This window comes from Puma concolor, chromosome C1, assembly GCF_028749965.1.
Source record: "Puma concolor isolate L17-30 chromosome C1, mPumCon1.1.hap2, whole genome shotgun sequence".
NCBI lineage: Eukaryota > Metazoa > Chordata > Mammalia > Carnivora > Felidae > Puma > Puma concolor.
The window spans coordinates 178,380,660-178,402,363 of record NC_141674.1 but is presented as its reverse complement, the minus strand read 5'-3'; the positions used below and the strand labels follow the sequence as shown (position 1 = coordinate 178,402,363).

The 21,704-nt window shown below is 38.7% G+C and overlaps 2 protein-coding genes across 2 annotated transcripts in view; one reads left to right on the top strand and one right to left on the bottom strand.

Moving 5' to 3' along the window:
* The window catches only part of HIBCH (3-hydroxyisobutyryl-CoA hydrolase), a 149,881-nt gene extending 131,883 nt beyond the window's left edge, over positions 1–17,998 (top strand). Inside the window, exons 14-16 of the mRNA XM_086719143.1 lie at positions 9,074–9,193; positions 14,193–14,226; positions 17,321–17,998. Of these exons, the coding sequence (XP_086575269.1) occupies positions 9,074–9,193; positions 14,193–14,226; positions 17,321–17,436 (270 nt within the window). The 3' untranslated portion in view covers positions 17,437–17,998. The remainder of the gene's footprint in view (positions 1–9,073; positions 9,194–14,192; positions 14,227–17,320) is intronic.
* Positions 17,999–19,057: 1,059 nt separating this feature from the next.
* LOC147578596 (uncharacterized) overlaps positions 19,058–21,704 on the bottom strand; it is a 41,132-nt gene continuing 38,485 nt past the window's right edge. The window contains exon 2 of the mRNA XM_086719145.1: positions 19,058–21,227. The gene's annotated coding sequence lies outside the window, so the exon portion shown is untranslated. The remainder of the gene's footprint in view (positions 21,228–21,704) is intronic.

Below are 21,704 nucleotides of genomic sequence, written 5' to 3'. Positions count from 1 at the left end.
GGAGCCTGTTTCAAATTCTGTGTCTCCCCTTCTCTCTGCCCCTCCCATGCTCATACTCTGTCTCTCTCTGTTTCTCAATAATAAATAAACGTTAAAAAAAAAAATAGAGAGTGAGCGAGCGTGCACACGCAAACTGGGGAGGGGCAGAGAGAGAGGGAGAGAATCCCAAGCAGGCTCCGTGCTGTTAGTGCAAAGCCCAACGTGGGGCTGAGTCCCATGAACCGTGAGATCATGACCTGAGCCACAATCAAAGACCTGAGCCAAAATCAAGAGTCGGACCCTTAACCAACTGAGCCACCCAGGTGCCCCAAAGTCAAGATTTTTTTTTTTTTTTAATGCAAAAAGCAAGAATTCCAAAGGAAAAAAATTGATAAATTGATCTTTATTATAATTAAATAGTTTTCTTTTTGAAAGACTTTATGAAGAGAATCAAGAAGCCACATATTGGGAAGAAATATATTTGCAAAATTTGTATCTGATAACAAGATTTTATCTATTTATTCATTTGTTTATTTAGAGAGTGTGAGTGGGGGAGGGGCAAAGGGAGAGGGAGAAAAAGAATCTTAAGCAGGCTCCACACCCAGAACAGAGCCCATCACAGGGCTTGATCTCATGACCTGAGATCATGACCTGAGGCTAAATCAAGAGTTGGACATTTAACTGAGCCACCCAGGTGCCCCTGATAACATGATTTTAATCCAGTGTATATAAATAGACTGCTTACAACTTAATGAGAATATAAACACACCCAGAAAATGGGAATTTAGACCCTTCGCCAAAGAACATGTATGAGTGGCCACATGAAATAATGTTCAAGATCCTTGATTACTAGGAAAATACAGATTAAAACCACCGTGAGATGTCACTGTGCATCTGTTAGAGTGGCTAGAATTTAAAGGTTGTGCTCACTTCGGCAGCACATATACTAAAAATAGAATTTAAAGGTTGACAGTACCAACATCTACAACTTACACACTGCTGGCAGGAAAGCAGTTTGGCAGTCTCTTATAAAGTTAAATGTACATTTACTGTAAGACCCAAAAATCCCACCCGAAGGGATTTATTTACCCAAGAAAAATGTAAACCTATGTCCACGCAGATGCTTGTACTTACACATTCATAGCAACTTTACTTACAGTGGCCAAAACCTGGAATACTGCTCAGCTATAAGAAGGGATGATTTGTTGATACGTGAAATGACATGGATGAATCTCAGAAGCATTATGCCAAGTGAAAGAAAGCAGACACAAAGGGCTACTTTATGATTTTATTTTTATGAAATTCTGGAGAAGAGAAAACTATAGGGCTAGAAAACAGATCAATTACCTGGGAGTAGTGGAGATCTCTTCAGGATGATGGAAATGTTCTGTATCTTGATTGTGGGGCTAGTTGCACAACTGTAAACATTTATCGTAACTTAGGGAACAGTGCACTTAAATTGAATGAATTTTCTAAGTTCTACCTGAGTAAAGCTAATTACTTAAAAAAATAAGGGGCACCTGGGTGGCTCAGTCAGTTAAGCATCTGGGTTCAGGTTGGGTTATGATCTCATGGTTCTTGAGTTCCAGCCCCACATCAGGCTCGCTGCTGTCCGAACACAGCAGGCTTCAGATCCTCTGTCTGAAGATCCCCTCCCCCACTCATGTGCTTTCTCTTGAAAATAAACATGTAAAAGAATTTTTAAAAAATAAAAATAAATTTTAAAAAACATGACATACCACATTGTTTTTTTTTTTAAGGCAGTTTGACCTATAGAAGTGGGCATTATATTTGCTAAAGGCACCCATTATATTATGCTATATATTGCTGTCAATAAGAATAATTTAATGCAGTGTTGATGGATGCATTGTGCCTTTGGGGAAGGAGTACAATAAACCTTGATGGGGAAATGCGTCAACTTAGGTAAACAGGAAGAGCAAATATTTCTCCAGTGCACTGATGGATTATCAGTGATCCTAAAATACTATCATGAGCATTTAGGATAATATGAAATAGTAGTACTTGATTCTTTCTTTCTTTCTCTCTTTCTTTCTTTCTTTCTTTCTTTCTTTCTTTCTTTCTTTCTTTCTTTCTTTCTTTTTAAAATTTTTGTTTATTTATTTTTGAGACAGGGAGATAGAGTGTGAGCAGGGGAGGGGCAGAGAGAGAGAGAGGGAGACACAGATCTGAAGCAGGCTCCAGGCTCTGAGCTGTCAGCACAGAGCCCAACGCGGGGCTCAAACTCACAAACAGTGAGATCATGACCTGAGCTGAAGTCAGATGCTTAACCACCCAAGCCACCCACGTGCCTTTCTTTCTTTCTTTCTTTCTTTCTTTCTTTCTTTCTTTCTTTCTTTCTTTCCTTCCTTCCTTCCTTCCTTCCTTCCTTCCTTCCTTCCTTCCTTCTTTCTTTCTTCCTTCCTTCCTTCCTCTCTTTCTTTCTCTCTTTCTTTCTTTCTTCCTTTCTTATTTTGAGAGAGCACGAGCAGGGGAGGGCAGAGAGAGAGGAAGAGAGAGAATTCCAAGCAGGCTTTGCTCTGTCAGCATAGAGCTTGACACAGGACTTGAACTCACGAACCATGAGATCATGACCTAAGCCAAAACCGAAAGTTAAATGCTCAACTGACTGAGCCAGGTGCCCCAGTATTTGATTCTTTAGACCCTGTCTTTGCATTTTTATAAAATTGTTGATGCTTTTAAGAAATTACTAAAAAAGTCTTAAGGTTGCAAAAAGCACTCCTCTTGGACTGGCTCTAAGCCTTTGCTATAGATAAGAAAAATAAATACTAGTGCCCATTTCTTTAAAGTGCTATTTTATCTTTATATAATAATATGACCCTTCAGAATGATAAAAAATATATATATTTAAAAAATAAAAATATTTCTGTGAAACTGCAGTTTACCGTGAATTAGACTGACTTGCTCTAGTGTAGGTATATTTTATATTTCTGTTGGCTTATTGTCAATCTGAACATGTCTGGAAAAGACTTATAGAAAGGAGTACAAAATATGTAAGATGATTATTTAGAAAAATATTCACAGTTCATAGCATAGTTAATATAAATGATCTAAATATACATGAATTCGGGGCGCCTGAGTGGCGCAGTCGGTTAAGCGTCCGACTTCAGCCAGGTCACGATCTCGCGGTCCGTGAGTTCGAGCCCCGCGTCGGGCTCTGGGCTGATGGCTCAGAGCCTGGAGCCTGTTTCCGATTCTGTGTCTCCCTCTCTCTCTGACCCTCCCCCGTTCATGCTCTGTCTCTCTCTGTCCCAAAAAAATAAATAAACGTTGAAAAAAAAAAATTTAAATATACATGAATTCCTAATTGTTAAGGTCCTTCTTGGAGTTAAATCTGACAGAGCCTAGACTTTGAGAATGTCATAAGTGACATCCTTTTTTATAAAGGAAAAAACCCTCAGAAGCTCATTTTCTAAGATCACCTACTGAATCAGAGAAGGAGCTGGAGCTTATCTATCTATATAGCCCTTCAGTCAGCCAGGAGGCCTATTTAGTAGAATTCTTCTAATTGTATCCTTATAGGCTTGTTAAATAATATTCTTTTAATTGCATCATTATAGGCTTGTTGAATATTAGTTTGCTTTTTTTTTTAAATATTATTTATTCATTTTTGAGAGACTAAGAGAGAGCACAATTGGGGGAAGGGGAGAGAGAGAGAGAGAGAGAGAGAGAGAGGGAGAGAGAGAGAGAGATGCAGAATCCAAAGCAGGCTCCAGGCTCTGAGCTGTCAGCACAGAGCTCGACGTGGGGCTTGAACCCACAAACTGTGAGATCATGACCTGAGCCAAAGTTGGATGCTTAACTGATTGAGCCATCCAGGCACCCCGAATATCAGACTGTGTATTACTGGGTATTCTGGTAGATGCTGAAGCAGTATCCTGAGTTTTTCTTTTTTTTGGAAATTTCCCAGGATTTGATAAAACTTAACACAAAAAGGTTTCCTAGGATTGTTACCCAAAAAGCAATGATTATAATGCTGATACCATACTTTGAGTTCAAGGACCCTGTCCTATTCACTGTCTTCTCCTCTGAAATCTCTAAAGCATAGTAAATGCTCAGTAGTATTAAACTGAGATGAGAATGTGAATTATTTCATAAAAAAAGAAAAGGGGCACCTGGGTGGCTCAGTTGGTTGAGTGTCCAACTCTTCATTTTGGCTCAGGTCATGATCTCATGGTTCCTGGGATCAAGCCCATTGTCGGGCTCTGCACTGGCAGCGTGGAGCCTGCTTAGGATTCTCTCTCTCTCTCTCTCTCTCTCTCTCTCTCTCTCTCTCTCCCCCCTCCCTCCCCCCCCCACCCTCTCTCTGCCTCTTAAAATAAAGAAAAAAATTAAACTTTAAAACAAAAAAAAAAAAAGGAAAGAAAGAAGATGACTCTTTGGCATACAGGAGACAGCTAATCTTTAAAGGGTCAGATAATTTGGTGACAGCATTAACCAATGTTTTACCAAGTAGAAATGTGTTTACTAGGCTGTGTGGGTGCAGGATCGTATCCATACACATTTCTGACATAGCTGAAGATCCAAATTCTAATCATTCAGCCAATTTTCTGTGTTCCTTTCTTAATGAATGAGGCTGTATTGTATGAGCTCCTTTAACTCTCTTCTGTCATCCTTTTGATTCCTCTAACATGTGTCTCACCTTCTTGTCAAGGACAGCATCCCCATCTGTGCCCTCATTCTGTCCTTTCCTGTCTCATTTAGGAGCTAACGCATCAGCCCTCTCCCTCTTTCAGTTATCTTCAAAATTTTACCTTCTTGGGTTAGTGCACATTTTCTTTTGCTGTTATTTTCAGGAGCTTGCCTACTTTCACAAAAAAGCCTTCTCTTGGCTGTTTTTTCTCAAGCTACCATACTGACTTTGTCTGCCCCCCCCCCCCCCCCGCCATCAAAATTGCACAAGCAAGTTTTTATTTGCTTCTTTCTACGCCTGATGTAACATCTTTTCCATCTTTGCTCTTTTTGGCCTTTTTTTAGCCTTTGACATTGACTATGGTTGCCTTGCCTGGTAGAAGAAGAATGTAGGCTTTGGAACTGGTAGGCTTGGGTTTGGATTCCTCTCTGTGTGACCTCTGGTTTCATTTGTATTATGTGCATACATGTGTATGCCCTTGCCTCAGAGCTGAGGGAAATCTACTTATACATGTTCCATCTGTTCCCTTCCCTGTTTGGCTTGGTTTCTGACATGGTGCACATCGTGTATTGCCATACCATTTATGAGGTAGGTAGTGTTACTATACCCATTTTACTAATGAGGAAATTAAGATTGATCATGTAGGAGGTCGTGGAACTGGAATTCTGCTGAGTTGTTGGACTCGAGTTCAAACCCTGAGTGTGTCAAATTGCCAGTATACTCTTTCTTTACATATGATGTCTGTCTTAGGAAATCTCTGTAATTACTAATTCATGAAATGTCTGAACCAGTGGAGCTTTTCAAATGAAATTTTCTTCCCTTTTTTTTCCTCTTGTGTATTTATGTATGTGTGCACAAGCACAGACGACTGGAGGACCCCTTACACGGCCTTTTTACCCTATTTCATCCATTCCTCCACCTGCCTCCCTCCGACAACCACCAGTTCTCTGTATTTAAGTCTGTTTTGTTTTTGTTTTTTTCTTTTTTTCTTTGTTTATTTTTTTTGTTTCTTAAATTCCATATATTAGTGAAATCATACAGTATTTGTCTTTCTCTGATTTACTTCGCTTAGCATTATACACACTAGGTCCATCCATGTTGTAAAAGTCAAGATCTCGTTCTTTTTTATGGCTGAGTCATGCTCCATTGTATATACACACCATATCTTTCTTCATTCATGTGTTGTTGGATGCTTTGGTGGCTTTCATATCTTGGCTATTGTAAATAATGCTGCAATAAACATAAGGATGCATGTATCTTTTCAAATTAATGTTTTTGTTTTCTTTGGGTAAATACCTGGTAGTGGAATTACTGGATCATATGGTAATCCTATTTTTAATTTTTTGAGGAACCTACATAATGTTTTCTCCAGTGGCTGCACCAGTTTGCATTCCTAGCAACAGTTCACAAGAGTTCCTTTTTCTCCATATCCTCACCAACACTTGTTGTTTCTGGTCTTTTTGATACTGGCTATTCTGACAGGTATACAGTGATATCTTGTGGTGGTTTTGATTTACATTTCCCTGATGCTTAGTGAGGCTGAATTGCTTTTCATGTGTTTGTTGGCCATGTATATGTCTTTGGGGAAATGTCCATTCATGTCTTCTGCCTCTTTTTAATTAGATTGTTTTTGTGTTGAGTTGTATAAGTTCTTTATATATTTTGGATATCAATTCCTTTTTGGACATATCATTTGCAGATATCTTTCCCCATTCAGTAGGTTGCCTGGTCATTTTGTTGATGGTTTCCTTCGCTGCACAAAAGCTTGTGTGTGTGTGTGTGTGTGTGTGTGTGTGTGTGTGTGTGTGTGTGTGTACATACTCTCAGTAGTTTATTTTCGCTTTTGTTTCCCTTGCCTTAGACATATATAAAAAAAATTTTTTTTTTAGAAAAATATTTCTACTGTCAGAGTCAAAGAAATTACTGCCTGTGTTTTCTTCTCAGAGTTTTATGGTTTCAGGTTTCACATTTAGGTCTTTATCCATTTTGAGCTTATTTTTGGTATGTTGTAAGAAAGTGGTTCAGTTTCTTTCTTTTGCATGTAGCTGTCCAGTTTTCCCAACACCATTTATTAAAGAACCTATCTTTTCCCCATTGTATATTCTTGCCTACTTTCTTGTAGATTAATTGACCATATAAGTGTGAGCTTATTTCTGGGGTCTCTGTTCTGTTCCATTGGTCTATGTGTTTCTTTTTGTGCCAGTACCAAACTGCTTGGATTACTCTAGCTTTGTAGTATATCTTGAAATCTGGGATTGTAATACCTCCAGCCTTGTTCTTCTTTCTCAAGATTGCTTTGGCTATTTGGGGTCTTTTGTGCGTCCATATAAATTTTAGTAGTATTCTACTTCTGTGGAAAATGCTGTTGGTATTTTGATAGGGATTGCATTAAATCTGTATATTGCTTTGGGCAGTATAGACATTTTAACAGTATTTGGTTCTTCTAATCCATGAGCATGGAATATCTTTCTATTTGTGTCATCTGCAGTTTCTTTCATCAATGTTCTATAGTTTTCAGAATACGGGTTTTTTTTATCTCCTTGGTTATTTATTCCTAGGTATCTTATTTTTTGGTGCAATTATAAATGGGATTGCTTTCTTGTTAAGTGGCCTTTTTAATGAAATTAATTGGTAGCCAAATGAGGAAGTATAGCAAAGATAGAGTTTGTGTTTTGAGAATTCTAGATTGCATATAAAGTGCCAAACCAAGAAAGAGGACACAGGCAATTAGACATCATTGTAGTTCTGAGGTACATGATTGTGGGTTTATATAATACAGCCCTGTTGGAAAGGGAATTGGAGCTTCATTGACTTTGCAGACTAGAAGAGATCAAAGTTGGCTGTGTCACTCCTTTAAGAACACCTTTTAGCATTGTGAATGAAGTTCTTCCAGATGTTCACCTGTGATAATGTGGGCATGGCTCTGGCTAGAGAAAACCAGTGGTTTCATCAGCAAAATGGACCTCTTGTCTTCTTGCCTGTGGAAAGGAGGGGCCTCCTAGCACCGTATGCAGACTGCTTTATGGGTGCCATCAACCTTGTGGCCTGCAACCAGAAAGGCAAGAATGTGAGTGGTGTTGCTACTTGGGCATTAAATGAGATCATGTGCGTACGACACTGGGGGCAAAAGGGTGAGTTCCTGTGAAAATGAATCAGGTACATAAAAGCCTTAATTGCTTTCTCTCTCTCTCTCTCTCTCTCTCTCTCTCTCTCTCTCTCTCTCTCTGTCTCTCTGTCTTTTCTTCAGCATTGTGACTGCAGGTAGGATACTGATCTTCACTGACCTTTTCCTGTAGAGTAGCCATCTAAATTTTAGCAGCTGGTAGGTAATATACTGTCCTTTCCATTCAGTCTGTTCTCCAAATCTGTGTGCAAGACTTGAGGATGCTACAAAGAACCTGGAGTCTTGATGTGGGGAATTCTTTGACCTCAAAAAGTGAAATTTATACCTTTGAGACAGTCACTCAACAACACACGTGAAAACTGTATATTGCAATTATAAAGAAAAGGGCAAGCCCCAGGTTTACACAACATGTGATGGGACCTCTTGTAGCAGCTGTTGGTCACAGTCATACACATATGTCAGAACACTAGTAATAGCATCTTTAAATGCAGAAGGGAAGTGGTATAGCACTGTAGCCAACCAGCTGGGCCTGTAATTCTTATTTTATTAAATATTTAAATACTGTAGAAGCCATCTCATGGTATCTTGAATTGTTTTCTCTCCTTTTAAGGTAAGTTGATTTATTTATAGGTAAAAACTATAGTTCAGTTAAAAACACTTCTCTTTAGTCACAAAAAGGGAAGCAAAGACTACTGTATTTTGACTCCAGCTTCTTTATAAAGTAAAATGTCCTCTGATATATTTGCTGTTTATAAGATGTGTATTAATTTTATTTAAACATAATCACTGCTTACTTAGTTGGGATCATAATTTATGTCAGGCAGCTACAAAATACAGATTTATGTTATTAAGTTATAGGCACAGAATTTATTCCACTGATGGAATGATCCTTCTTGTTATAATAGATTAGAAAACTGCTGGTGCTTTGGCAGGATTAGGCTAAGGTATAATCTTGCTTTTATGAAACTGTCATATGAAAGTACTGTTTAAGGAGAAAATTTTAGGGGCGCCTGGGTGGCGCAGTCGGTTAAGTGTCCGACTTCAGCCAGGTCACGATCTCGCGGTCCGTGAGTTCGAGCCCCGCGTCGGGCTCTGGGCTGATGGCTCAGAGCCTGGAGCCTGTTTCCAATTCTGTGTCTCCCTCTCTCTCTGCCCCTCCCCCGTTCATGCTCTGTCTCTCTCTGTCCCAAAAATAAACGTTGAAAAAAAAAAAAAAGAAAAAAAAAGAAAATTTTAATAAGATTTATATCAAAATGCTTATTATAGACAATAAAGGAACTATTGGGCTAAACCTAGCAAAAATTTTTTTTCTTTCATAGGTAATTAATAAAATGTCTCCAACATCCCTAAAGATCACACTAAGGCAACTCATGGAGGGGTCTTCAAAGACCTTGCAAGAAGTATTAATTATGGAATATCGGCTGAGTCAAGCTTGTATGGTAAGAATTTTTGAAAAATAGTTATTTTCTATTTATGAAAGTAATAGATGTTCATTGTAGAGCATGTAAAATACAGAAAGCTATAAACAAGAAACTTAAAACTATCTGTAAATATACTCTGTGGAAACACAACAGGCCAGTTAACTTAAGATGTGTGGAACTATTCTTCCAAGTTGTTCTTAAGCCTTTATGAAATGGCAATTACATTTGCATGTACTATAAGAAAGCCTCTAACCTCAGGTGGAATTCAAAGTAGAAATTAACTATTTTTCGGGCATGGTCTCTGACCTTGGGATAAGAGGCATAAACTCTCTATAGCTGAGTTCCCTCATTGGTAAAACAAGGAATATATATATATATATATATATATATATATATATATATATATATATATGTATGTGTGTGTGTGTGTATACAGAATATGTATATATACACCCATATATACATATATATAATGTATGAATTGAAGTTACTAGTCTGTTACATGTTTTAGTTAATAGATTAGCACTGAAAGTTCCATTATAAATACACTTAAAGTAGAAAATAATCACCTAGAAAATTAATTTTATGAAACATTTCAGAGTCCTAGAGATTTCCTCTTGTAGACAATAAACTCTTTGAAAGCAGAATCACTGCTTTTGTGTTATGGGTAGAAGGCCTTTAGGTTAATAAATTTATGGCCTAAAGAAAATACTCTGTTTAATAACCAGGAAGCAGATATCCCAAATGGACTTTCATGTCTTGCAGTAGTTAAGGGGAGTGCCTGGGGAGCTCAGTTGGTTGAGCGTCCGATTCTTGATTTTGACTCGGGTTATGATCTCACCGTTAGTGGGACTGAGCTCTATGTTGGGTTCTGCGCTGGCAGCACAGAGCCTGCTTGGGATTCTCTCCCTCCTCTCACTCTTTCCCTCCTCTGCTCGTGCATTCTCTCTCAAAATAAATAAATAAACAACAACAAAAAAAATAGTTAAGGTGTTCAAGCAGTTCATCCAATTATAAATAAAATTCGGTTAGTCCCTTTAATCTTAAAGTCGCTCCTAGTAGGATGAAAGTGGCAGCTGAGGTCTGTTGTTTGTTAAGAAAGGTACTATGCCAGGCACTTCACATACATCCTGTCCGTTAAATTTTACGCTATTTCTAGAATGGTAGGTATTATTCTTGTCTCCACTTTACAGATGAGGAAGCTGGCAGAGAGAAGTAACCTGCCTAAGGTGGTATAGCTATTAAGTGGCAGACACATGGTGTGTGAAACCAGGTGGTTTCCCTCGGGGGCCCTGTACTCTCCACCACTACCCCAGTATACCTCACACAGTCCATGCTTCTCACTGTACATTTACTGCACTGCTTGGATTGATTGGTTCCTTCCTTCCTTCAGCAAATCCATTAGCTGTGTTGTTGCCGGGTTCTGTGCTAAGTGTTATGTTGTAGAAAGAGTGACCCAGTCCTTGTTCTCATGAAATTTAGAGTCTACTGAGACTATGAAGACCAAGTAAACAAAATTTGTAAAATAGTTACAAATTGTGGCAAGTGCTCCAAAGGAAACATACAGGTTGATGATGGGAGAGAATGAGGCAGGGACAGGAGCAGGTGGGAAAGACGAGGGGAAATAAGTTGTCAGAAAAGACGTCTTTGAGATGCGTGCTCATCTGTGACCCGAAGGGTGAGAAAGGAGTATGTCGAAAAGTCCCTTGGGTTTCAGCAGTGGATGATTTGATTCTGTTTGCTTTAAGAAAGTAATTATTGCTGCTGAATGGAGATGGGGTTAGAAGGATTCAAGAGGGGATGTAGAGACCAGATTTGAGTTTTTGCAGTAATCCAGCTGTGAAGTTGCAGTGGCTTCGGCGAGGGTGGCGGCAACGGAGAGAAGTGAATGATTTTGGGAATAATGTGGGAGAGGATTGATAGGCCTTGATGATGGATGTGAGAGAAGGAAAGAATGCATTTAGGAATTGGAGCTCGGAGCTGTGGGTTAGAGATTTAAGTCTGAAGCTTTGGAGATTTATTTACTTAATAAGAATGCTTACCATGTGCTAGACATTGTTAGAGGCACCAAGAATGCATAGGTCCACAAAACAGACAAAAATGCCTGCTCTTATGGAACTTACTTTATAGTGGGGGAGATAGATCATAAACAGATAAAATTATAAAATATATAGTATATGATTATATGTACTAAGGAGAAGAAGTAAAGTGGGAAGGAGGGTATGGCATAAGGAGGAGGTGAGGGAGAGTTTGAATTTACAGATAGGATGACCAGAGAAGACCTGACTGAAAAGATGTTCTCTGAGTAAAAACCTGAAGGAAGTGAAGGAATGAGCTGTGTAAGTATCTGGGGAAGAGCATCCAGGCAGAGGCAGTACAAAGCCATGAGGCGGGGGTGTGCCTGCCTGTTCTAGGAGCTGCAGGAAGCCTTGATGGGTGGCATGGGCAGAGAAGGAGCGTCAAGTGAGTGAGAGAGATGAGGTGAGAGCTAACAGGGTAGAGAAGGACTGGGCAGAGCGTATGTAGCTTCCTCCAAGGCCTTTATAAAACTCTGGCTTTTGTTCTGAATAACATGGGAAGGTACTGGATGTTTTTGAGTAGAGGAGTGACGTGATCTTGTATCTTAACAGAATTGATAACTCAGGTGCTCATGTGTTGGGTATAGAATGGGTAAGAGCATATAGAAGGAAAATGAGAGAGCCCGGATCTGAGCCCCAAGAAATTTTGACTAGGGTGGAAGAGAAAAAGGGCAGAGGTGGAAGAACCAGGAGTCATGAAAGCAAGAGATCAATGTTTCAAGGAGGAGGAAGCACTGTGAAAGTGCCCAGTAGGGGAGGATAAAGTCATACTCAGCATATGGCAACACTGAAGTTACAGGTGGTTTTGGCAAGCCGTTTAGAGTGTGGGGGCAAAAGTTATAGTATGGTGAGTTGGAGAGGAAATGAATAAATGGGATGTGGAGAAGTGACGGCTATATGTACACAACTCTTCTTTCTTTTTTTTTTTTTTTTTTTTTTCCCAACATTTATTTATTTTTGGGACAGAGAGAGACAGAGCATGAACGGGGGAGGGGCAGAGAGAGAGGGAGACACAGAATCGGAAATAGGCTCCAGGCTCTGAGCCATCAGCCCAGAGCCCGATGCGGGGCTCGAACTCACGGACTGCGAGATCGTGACCTGGCTGAAGTCGGACGCTCAACCGACTGCGCCACCCAGGCGCCCCTGTACACAACTCTTCTTAAAACAGAAGTAGGGTAGAAGTTAGGACTGTGGAATCAAGTGAGGTTCCTTGTTATTTTATAAGGTGGAAGATACTAGAACATGTTTATAATTGATTGGAAATGATCCAATAGAGAAAAAAGATTATGTTGATGATACCAATAGCATTTCCTGGATACTTAACTGTGTGTCAGACACTGTGCTGGGATGTGGAGTAAGATAATCCTGTGATGATGATGATGATGATGATGATGATGATGATGATTGATGTTGCCATTTCATGTAAGGAAGCTTGGCATTAATGAAATTAGTAGATAAAGGTCACATAGCTACCAACCATGTAGTGGAGCCAGGAGGTGAGCCCAGACATTTGAATTGTAGTCAGTCACTGAGTTATGCTGCCGACACTGATGATGCCAGGAGAAGAACTAGAGATATGCTAGGATTAGAGGTTGAGAAGGTAGAAGGCAGTTAGAATTATCATCCTGGGAAGCAGGGAAGAGAACATGGATTGTTAGGCAGTTTTCCATGCCTGTTTGAGGTTTGTGGTCATGAACTTTAATTTTTTTTAATTTTTCAAAAATATAATTTATTGCCAAATTGGCTAACATTCAGTGTGTAAAGTGTGCTCTTGGTTTTGGGGCAGATTCCCATGGTTCATCGCTTACATACAATACCCAGTGCTCATCCCAACAGGTGCCCTCTTCAGTGCCCATCACCCATTTTCCCCTCTCCCACCCCACCCCCCGCATCAACCCTCAGTTTGTTCTCTGTATTTAAGAATCTCTTAAGGTTTGTCTCCCTCCCTCTCTGTTTGTAACCATTTTTTCACCTTCCCTTCCCCCATGGTCTTCTGTTAAGTTTCTCAAGATCTAGATATGAGTGAAAACATATGATATCTGTCTTTCTCTGACTGACTTATTTCACTCAGCATAATACCTTCCAGTTCCATCCATGTTGCTGCAAATGGCATGATTTCATTCTTTCTCATTGCCAAGTAGTATTCCATTGTGTATATAAACCACAATTTCTTTATCCATTCATCAGTTGATGGACATTTAGGCTCTTTCCATAATTTGGCTATTGTTGAAAGTGCTGCTATAAACATTGGGGTACATGTGCCCCTATATATCCTTTGGATAAATTCCTAGTACTGCTATTGCTGGGTTGTAGGATAGTTCTATTTTTAATTTTTTGAGGAACCACCACAGTTTTCCAGAGTGGCTGCACCAGTTTGCATTCCCACCAATAGTGCAAGAGGGTTCCCATTTCTCCACATCCTCACATCCAGCATCTGTTGTTTCCTGAATTGTTAAGTTTAGCCACTGTATGGTCATGAATTTTAAATGAAACCAGTCACAGTTGTATGATTTTTCGGCAGCAAGATTTAGCTGCTCGAAAGAAGGCAGAGGTAAATGGTAGGGACAGCTGGTGCTGGGATTTTGCCAGGAAAGACTAGAGGGAGGAAAAAGGCTTGAGGGAGTTGAGGGCATTTTTGAGGCAAGGTGACCACATTAATGGACTGGGGAGACTGGGCAGGATGAAGAGCAAGGTGAGTGGTGGAAAAGTTGTAGTATCGGTGGTGTTCAGTGGGGTCAGAGATTTCCAAGTGAAGATACTCGAGCAGATAAGAATCGGAGGTGGTGATCAGAGAGTGGGTCATAAAGGCAGTCCAGTCTCTAAATGTAAATTTCAGGCTATGGCCATGAGGGTGGGAGGCTACAGTGGGTGGAGGGGAGAGATCATCACTGCGAATGAGGATGCCTGGAAATTCACCATTTAATCTCATTTTCTTTCAGGGAGGCCATGACTTTCATGAAGGTGTTAGGGCAGGTAAGTGATGGTTGTCTTCTTCCTGGCTATTATGGAAATAGGATTTGCGAGCCTATACTGTTTATCAAAGATGATAGTTGTTTTATTAGTGAAAATTATACCTTCATAAAGATTGCAAAGTTGTTGCTATTTTAATATTACCAACTGACATATAAGGGAAGATCTGTCTTTAAAACCAATATTGTTTGAAAAATTCACATAACCTTGTGTCACCGCTCCCTAATTTCTAAGAGGTGACCCTGCTTCTACAGTCACACAGACTGCCTCTGCTAAGTGCAGCTGAGTTTGAACACTCATTCTGTTGCTGAAACCTTTGAAAGGTGCATTTATTCCCTTGCAAGAAGCCCTCAAGTCCCCTGCCCCTCTTCTTTCTAGTACTGGCCTGGCAAAATCCCAGCAGCATTGAATCTCTACCATTACCTCTTTGCCTATACCTGACAAGTTCAAAATTGACATTGAGAAAAACCGTTATGACATAATTGGTAACATGTGCTAGTGTTCTTATTAATTTCTGGTTTATCTTTATCATCTCCAAAGTCAGCATATTTAGAAAAAGCAAGTGAAATGGTTGATTTTTTTTTGTTTTTAGCAAATTTGCAACAATTTTTTATGTATAAGCTCATATCCCTATAAATAATAGCTGTTTTTTATGTTGTATAAAATGAGTTCTTAACCTTTGCATGTGTTTTGCACATCTAATTTTTTAATGTTTTTATTGATCACTTTAATATAGTACAGACTCTGTATTTACTTTATCTAAATAAAAGATTATGTTCTCTGAGCTGTAAGCTTTGATAAATACTGGTCACCATTGTAGAATTATCTTAATTTATGGCATGATAAAATATCAGAAATAAGCAGGGGTTTAGGGGCGCCTGGGTGGCTCAGTCTGTTGGGCGGCCGACTTCGGCTCAGGTCATGATCTCGCGGTCCGTGAGTTCAAGCCCCGCATTGGGCTCTGTGCTGACAGCTCAGAGCCTGGAGCCTGCTTCAGATTCTGTGTCTCCCTCTCTCTCTGCCCCTCCCCCATTCATGCTCTGTCTCTTTCTGTCTTTCAAAAATGAATAAATGTTAAAAAAAATTTAAAAAAAATAAGCAGGGGTTTGAATTCTCTTAGAAGACACAGGGAATTGAGTCAGAGGAGATGGCTATATGTTTTATAGAAACCAGGTAAAATAAGCACTTTTCCCACTAATTCCCTGCAAATTCTTGCTGCATGTGGATCAGAGCCTAGACAACTATTAGTTATTAGAAGGATGTGTGTGCTATTTGGGTTTTATTGCTAAAATACTCATTATATGTTATAGCAGCCCTTCTTAAACTTAAAAAACGAAGGTGTTTTTTTTTTTCATATTTACTGCCTATTATCTTAAGGAAACAGAGTTAAAACCAAGCAGCATCAACATTCTGATTCATAAGGCAAGAGCTTATCAAGCTACTTTCTAATGAAGAGAAAGTATACTGCCCCATCTTTAGCATAAGCTCCTTATTTTGAAAGCAGTATCTATTCTGGGTAAAACTGTTCGGTGTTCTTGCATAATAACCAAATGTTTGCTACAGTTTGCTAATGATAAAATATGTTAGCAAATTAGATAAAATAAACTAGCAAATTAGGGGAGTGGTTGTTAAAAATTCTTACTCTTAACATCTAGAATGAACTTCTTCCTGGTTATAGAAGAAAATAAAAATAGGTTATTTCAACAGAGCTAGAGAGTTACCAAATGGGATTTGAGTGGGTGCCTCACGAGACTTGAAAAACCCTGAGCTGTCTACATGGCAAGAACTTGTTATATCTATGCTAAGTAAAAAATTATGTCAGTTTGAAATAAAAGAACATACAGATTTGACTAATATTCTCTTTCATTTTGCCCTTCAGACTGTCAAGGAGGTAGATAGCATGATAGCATTGGCCAGAGGGCTTAAAAAGGAAGAGACTCTTGAAGAAATGTTCCAGAATTGTTTTTACTTATGCTGTCTGGGGAATGTAAAACTGTCAAATTGGCAGGGATCATAACATCAGTGTTCAGTGTTACCACTGATCTGATACTAGCTAGAATCATGTAGCTAGGCAGCCGAGCCTTAAAAACCTCTAGTATCCACATTTAATAATGCAGAAAGCCCCTTTGCTTCCTGTTTCTTGGTTTCCAGATTGCTTCTTTATTTAACTTTTTAATACTAAATTTGGTTTTTTAAGTTCAGAGTTTTTATGTTTAAATATTTTTATCATTCACAAGAATTATTTACATTTTAAATATGGTTGAAATTCCCTCCCATAACCATACCTAGTCCCTTTCTCTTTTAAAAAAATTTTTGAGATAATTGTAGATTAACATGCAGTTTTAAGAAATAATATAGAGAGATCCTATGTGCCCTCCAAGTTTTCCCAAACAGTAACATTTGTATAACTATAGTATACAGTCACAACCAGGAAGTGGACACTCGCCTACCTTTTTAAAGGAGAGGTTTGCCGATTGCCTCATACTTATGATCCTGTGGGGATGCTATGTGGCTACACTAAATGATGACTACACCGAAATAAGAGAAGTCGAGTTTCTTATAACCTGAAGGTGGTCTGGTATTTTAATGCAGAGCTGTGTGAACCAGAGGATTCAGCAAAACAGTATCCTCGTTTAATTATGCATAAAGTCATCCCCTTCTAAGTAATTTTCCTTTCAACTCAATGTGGAGGAGGTTAGAAGGCAGATCTGGGCCCTCCACCCTCCCCTGCCTTCCCTTTAAACTACACCAACCCTGGTTTTAGCTGTTTTATAACAGGAAGATTTCATTTACAGTTTTGTTTGAAGAAGGAAAAAGAGTTCCAAGTCTTAAACCACATTAGTTCATAGGCTATATTCAAGTTCCGGGCATCAGACTTAGCAGGTTGGGAGATAACCACATGGGTCATCATCCATCCAAATTCTGTTGGGGCTTAATTTAAAAAGAAAAATGGAACACATACAAAGATTTAAACTTTGCAGAAAAAGTGCTATAGAAAATATGCCTTGTGTTAAGGTAGTTTCTGTCAGTTCTGTAATTAAAATCTGGTAATACCTGAAAGAAATGTACTAACATTTCTTATGTCTTCACTTGACAGTTTTAATAGATAAAGACCAGAGCCCAAAATGGAAACCGGCTAATCTAAAAGAAGTTACTGAAGAAGATTTGAATAGTTACTTTAAATCTCTGGCAAGTAACGATTTGAAATTATAAGGTGACTGGATTTTTAAGGGATTATTTTGGAGCAGATGTTGGCAAACTATGGCACATGGGCCAGATCTGGCCTGCTGCCTGTTATTTATTTTTCCACCAGCTAAGAATGGTTTCTGCATTTTTAAATGGTTAGAGGAAGAAAGCAAATACTAATATTACATGATGTGTGAAAATTACATGAAATTCAAGTATCAGTGTCCACAAATGAAGCTTTATTGGAACGTAACTATACTCATCTCTACATATTGTCTATGGGTGCTTTGAGTAGTTGCAACAGAGATTGTCAGGCTAGCAAAGCCTAAAATATTTACTGTGTGATCCTTTGCAGAAAATGTTTGCCAACCCCTGCTTTATAGATGGGAAAATTTGAAATTCTTTAGAGATTGTGGAGTTGAAATCTCTAATTGAAATGGGAACCTTATGTTTTGGCTTTGGGTAGTAGTTTGTACATTGATTAAATAAACCTATATATAGATGATTAAGAAATGGCCCTGAAATTTTTTTGTCTATTGTGTTAATGCTTCATAGAATTTTCTGCATGAATAAATCTATTTTAAAATAATTATGTTACTGTAGAAGTGTTCCTTTTATAATATTAGAAATCTCAGGGAAAGCAAAAAGGTTTTTATGAGGTTATCTCTCTAGTATTATTAACTCATCTTTGGTCTTCCCTAAAATTAACCAGAATCCTTCCTATAGTGAAAGTGAAAGCATTATTTCTCATTGTTTTTTTTAGGATTTGTTAAACTGACAGAATGAGAAATTAGGAAGTGTGGGAAATTATTTGCCATTATGTAGTCTAAATCAGGAGGAAAAAAAAGTCGAAAGCAGGAGTTTTGTTCAAAATAGAAATACCTTCAATAATTGGTACTGTTGACAAAATAAGTTTTTCTTAAGGTACACAAGAAACTGCAGGGTGTTCCAGACTTGGCACATTAAAGTCTAGAGAAGAATGACCTTTAAAGGCCAGTTTATCATTTATAACTTGTTACAGTTTTTCCTTCATCCAAAACCCCTCAGAAATGAAGAAAATTTCAGATTTCAATAACAAAGGTGGAAGAACTGAGAAAGACATCAAAACTTATATCCTGCACTCCTCTTTTAGATGAGGAAATTGCAGTCTAGAAGGAGTTGCTTTAAATTTTCTATTTTTAATATTTAACATGAAGCATTCCGCCCCCCAAAAAGTGAGGAACAGATTTAGACTAAAGACAGCATGATAATGGACATGTTTACATTTATATTCTTTTTTTTTTTTTTTTTTTTTTTTTCAACGTTTATTTATTTTTGGGACAGAGAGAGACAGAGCATGAACGGGGGAGGGGCAGAGAGAGAGGGAGACACAGAATCGGAAACAGGCTCCAGGCTCCGAGCCATCAGCCCAGAGCCTGATGCGAGCCTGACGCGGGGCTCGAACTCACGGACCGCGAGATCGTGACCTGGCTGAAGTCGGACGCTTAACCGACTGCGCCACCCAGGCGCCCCTACATTTATATTCTTAAAGCTCTTAAATTGGACCTGAATGATCCAAGAAATTATTTGTATTTTTATTCACTTTGTATTCATTAGACATGCATAAAATGTTAAGTTCTTTATGTCAAAAATTTGACAGTATACAATGTTGAAAGGCATTTGCTTTAATAAGAACTCATAGCTAGTTAATTGCAACTAGACTTTTATTGTACAGTTAGAAAAAAATGTTTTCTCAAAAATATTTGGAAAAAAATATACCATTTCATAGCTAAGTCTTACAGGAAGAGAATTAGCTAACAAAATGTGAGTTTTGCAAAGTAAGAGATAGGGAGTACATCTGAGCTTGTGCCCACTTGCCCAAGGAAGATATGTTCTATTTGGCCACACAGATACATAGTGAGGGCCTTATGATTAAGCAAACAATAGATTTGTTGGAACTTTGTTTTTTAACTACTATTCCTTGAATTTACTTGATTCCTAAAACTATACAATAAAAAAGTATAGTTCCCTCATCTCATAATATGGCAATGATATTAAGTAGGATACATGTGTCATGCTAACTCATTCATTCAGCAGTATGTCTATTTTTAATACTAATAAGGCAATTTGACACCAATTATTCCTTTGGAACTAGGATCGTTTTTACCCCTTCCAAATTGTGCTTTGAGTGCTAATGACCATAGATGGTTAGCAAAGGACAGATAAGGCAACTGAAAATGGAGCACTCTGATATCAAAGGCTTGTAACTGAAAGGTAAGAGCACACAGGAGACCTTTAACTGGAGAAGGGAGCAGGGAAGCACTTTTGCGGGGTTACATGAGTCTGTGTAAGTGAGGAACCTGCACGCTTCCTCTGAGAATCTTCGTTTACAGTTGCCATCAGCAGGTTCTTTGTCGCACTGGCTGCGGCTCATCTGCACCTATCCTGGATGTTCTCGAGAGAAAAGAGTCAGTAGTTGGTCACCTGTCAGGGTGGTAAAGAAAGGAACTTGCTACTGTGTCCCTTCCCTCAGTCAAGAACAGTGGAGACTTGTTTTGCAGTGTGTCTTCTGATGGAGCCTGACGTGAGTGCTGTTTCTTGGGCCCTCTTTTCCCCCCGTTTCCTTTCCCTTATGATTTGGCCACTATTCTTATTTCATCTGTGTTTGTGATAGAAGTTGGAACAAATGTCTCCCTTTCCAGTAGCTAATAATTCTTCCAGTCGTCTGTTTTATATGTTCCTTCCTTCTCAAATAGACCTTTTACTGTTCATGAAAGTTCAAAGTGAAGTAAATCCAGTATTTAAATATGAAGGTATGATAGAAGGAATCCTATCAAAGATGTTCTCATCTGTCTCGTCATCAAGGCCAAACTATATCTTGATAATGATCACATGTGGTACACATTTGCTTATCCAGTTCTTTTTCCTGCCTGCCTCCAACTTGGTTTATCTGCTAACTCACTGATTACACAAGCCTTGTAGTTCCTTGTCCATGTTTTGACATAATACAGCATATATTTCCAAGATAAGTCTATACTACCAGATACTATACTCTGTTAAAATGATTCAGGAGTGAGGGGTTGGTGCTTGGTGACAAAACCATACTGCCGTAGTGTCAGGGCAACAGAGATTATACTTCTAGCTAGATATGGATCTGAACAGGCGTGCCTGCTACCCGCCTGGGAAATAGGGGCCCAGGCACAGGAGAAACCTGAGGTTAAAATACTTAGCTGTAATAAAACTTGCCAGTCTACATCCCTATGTATGCTGAAAAATTTAGTGTAGCTATGGCTTTGTGTTCTCACCATAATATTGTATTACCTTACATACTTAATTACACCTTTTAAACAGTGAGTGACTTTGCAGCAAAAATATCCTGATGTGAGATACAAAATGAGTGAAAAACAGCAACATCTAAGCTTTTGTCTGAGTCATTAGTATACTCAAAAACCTAAATTTTTCTTCATGAGCTGGAAATATGTTTTGCACTTTCAGAAAACTTTTTGTCCCTTAGTCTTATGACTTCAGATCCTTGTATAAATGGGGATGGTGAGTTTTTTCTACTTTGTTTCTAGATTGCAAGTACAACAGGACAGTTCAGATCTTGGGACTAGGTAAAATGAAAGTTGAATGACCAAGTGCCTAAAGGCAACGGAAAGATAGCACATCACTCACTTCAAAGAACTTTCTTTGTCCATGCAACCGGGAGAATTCACTCTATTTGTGGGTTTCAAAGTATCATGGTTAAAACTAGAGGTAGTATTTCCGCCTGCTTTTAAGGCCAAATACATATTTCGCAGGTCTTCTTCTGCCTTTCTTTAGATATTGGTGACCAGGGTCTGTTGGAAATAAAAGAATCTAATGCACACAGACTTAAAAATAATTCCCTTTCCAATTAAAGTCAGTGTGCAGCAAATCTTGATGAAAATTCCAGTGACTGCATCCCAATTTTTCTACAGGTATGTCTTCTCAATATCTTCTTCCCCTCCCAAATTTTCTATTACCATTGATCTCAAACAGTAGTTACTTGTTAAAAAACTTCCTCAAAAAGGTAGACAAATTTAAGAAAATCATATATGGCTTTAAATGCTTTAAGGGCATTGTTACCGTACACACACACGAATACTCTTTGGAGGAGCGTTTGATCTTTTGTTTTGTAATACAACTGTATATACTCATGCATAGACTGGTCCCACCAGTCAATAAGAAAAATGGGAACGACTGCCCATATACCAACCTTCTGCATCTTTGAGACGGTAAAACTTAACATACATGCAGCACTGAGAACAGGTTCTGCTTTCTACCTTGACTAGGGC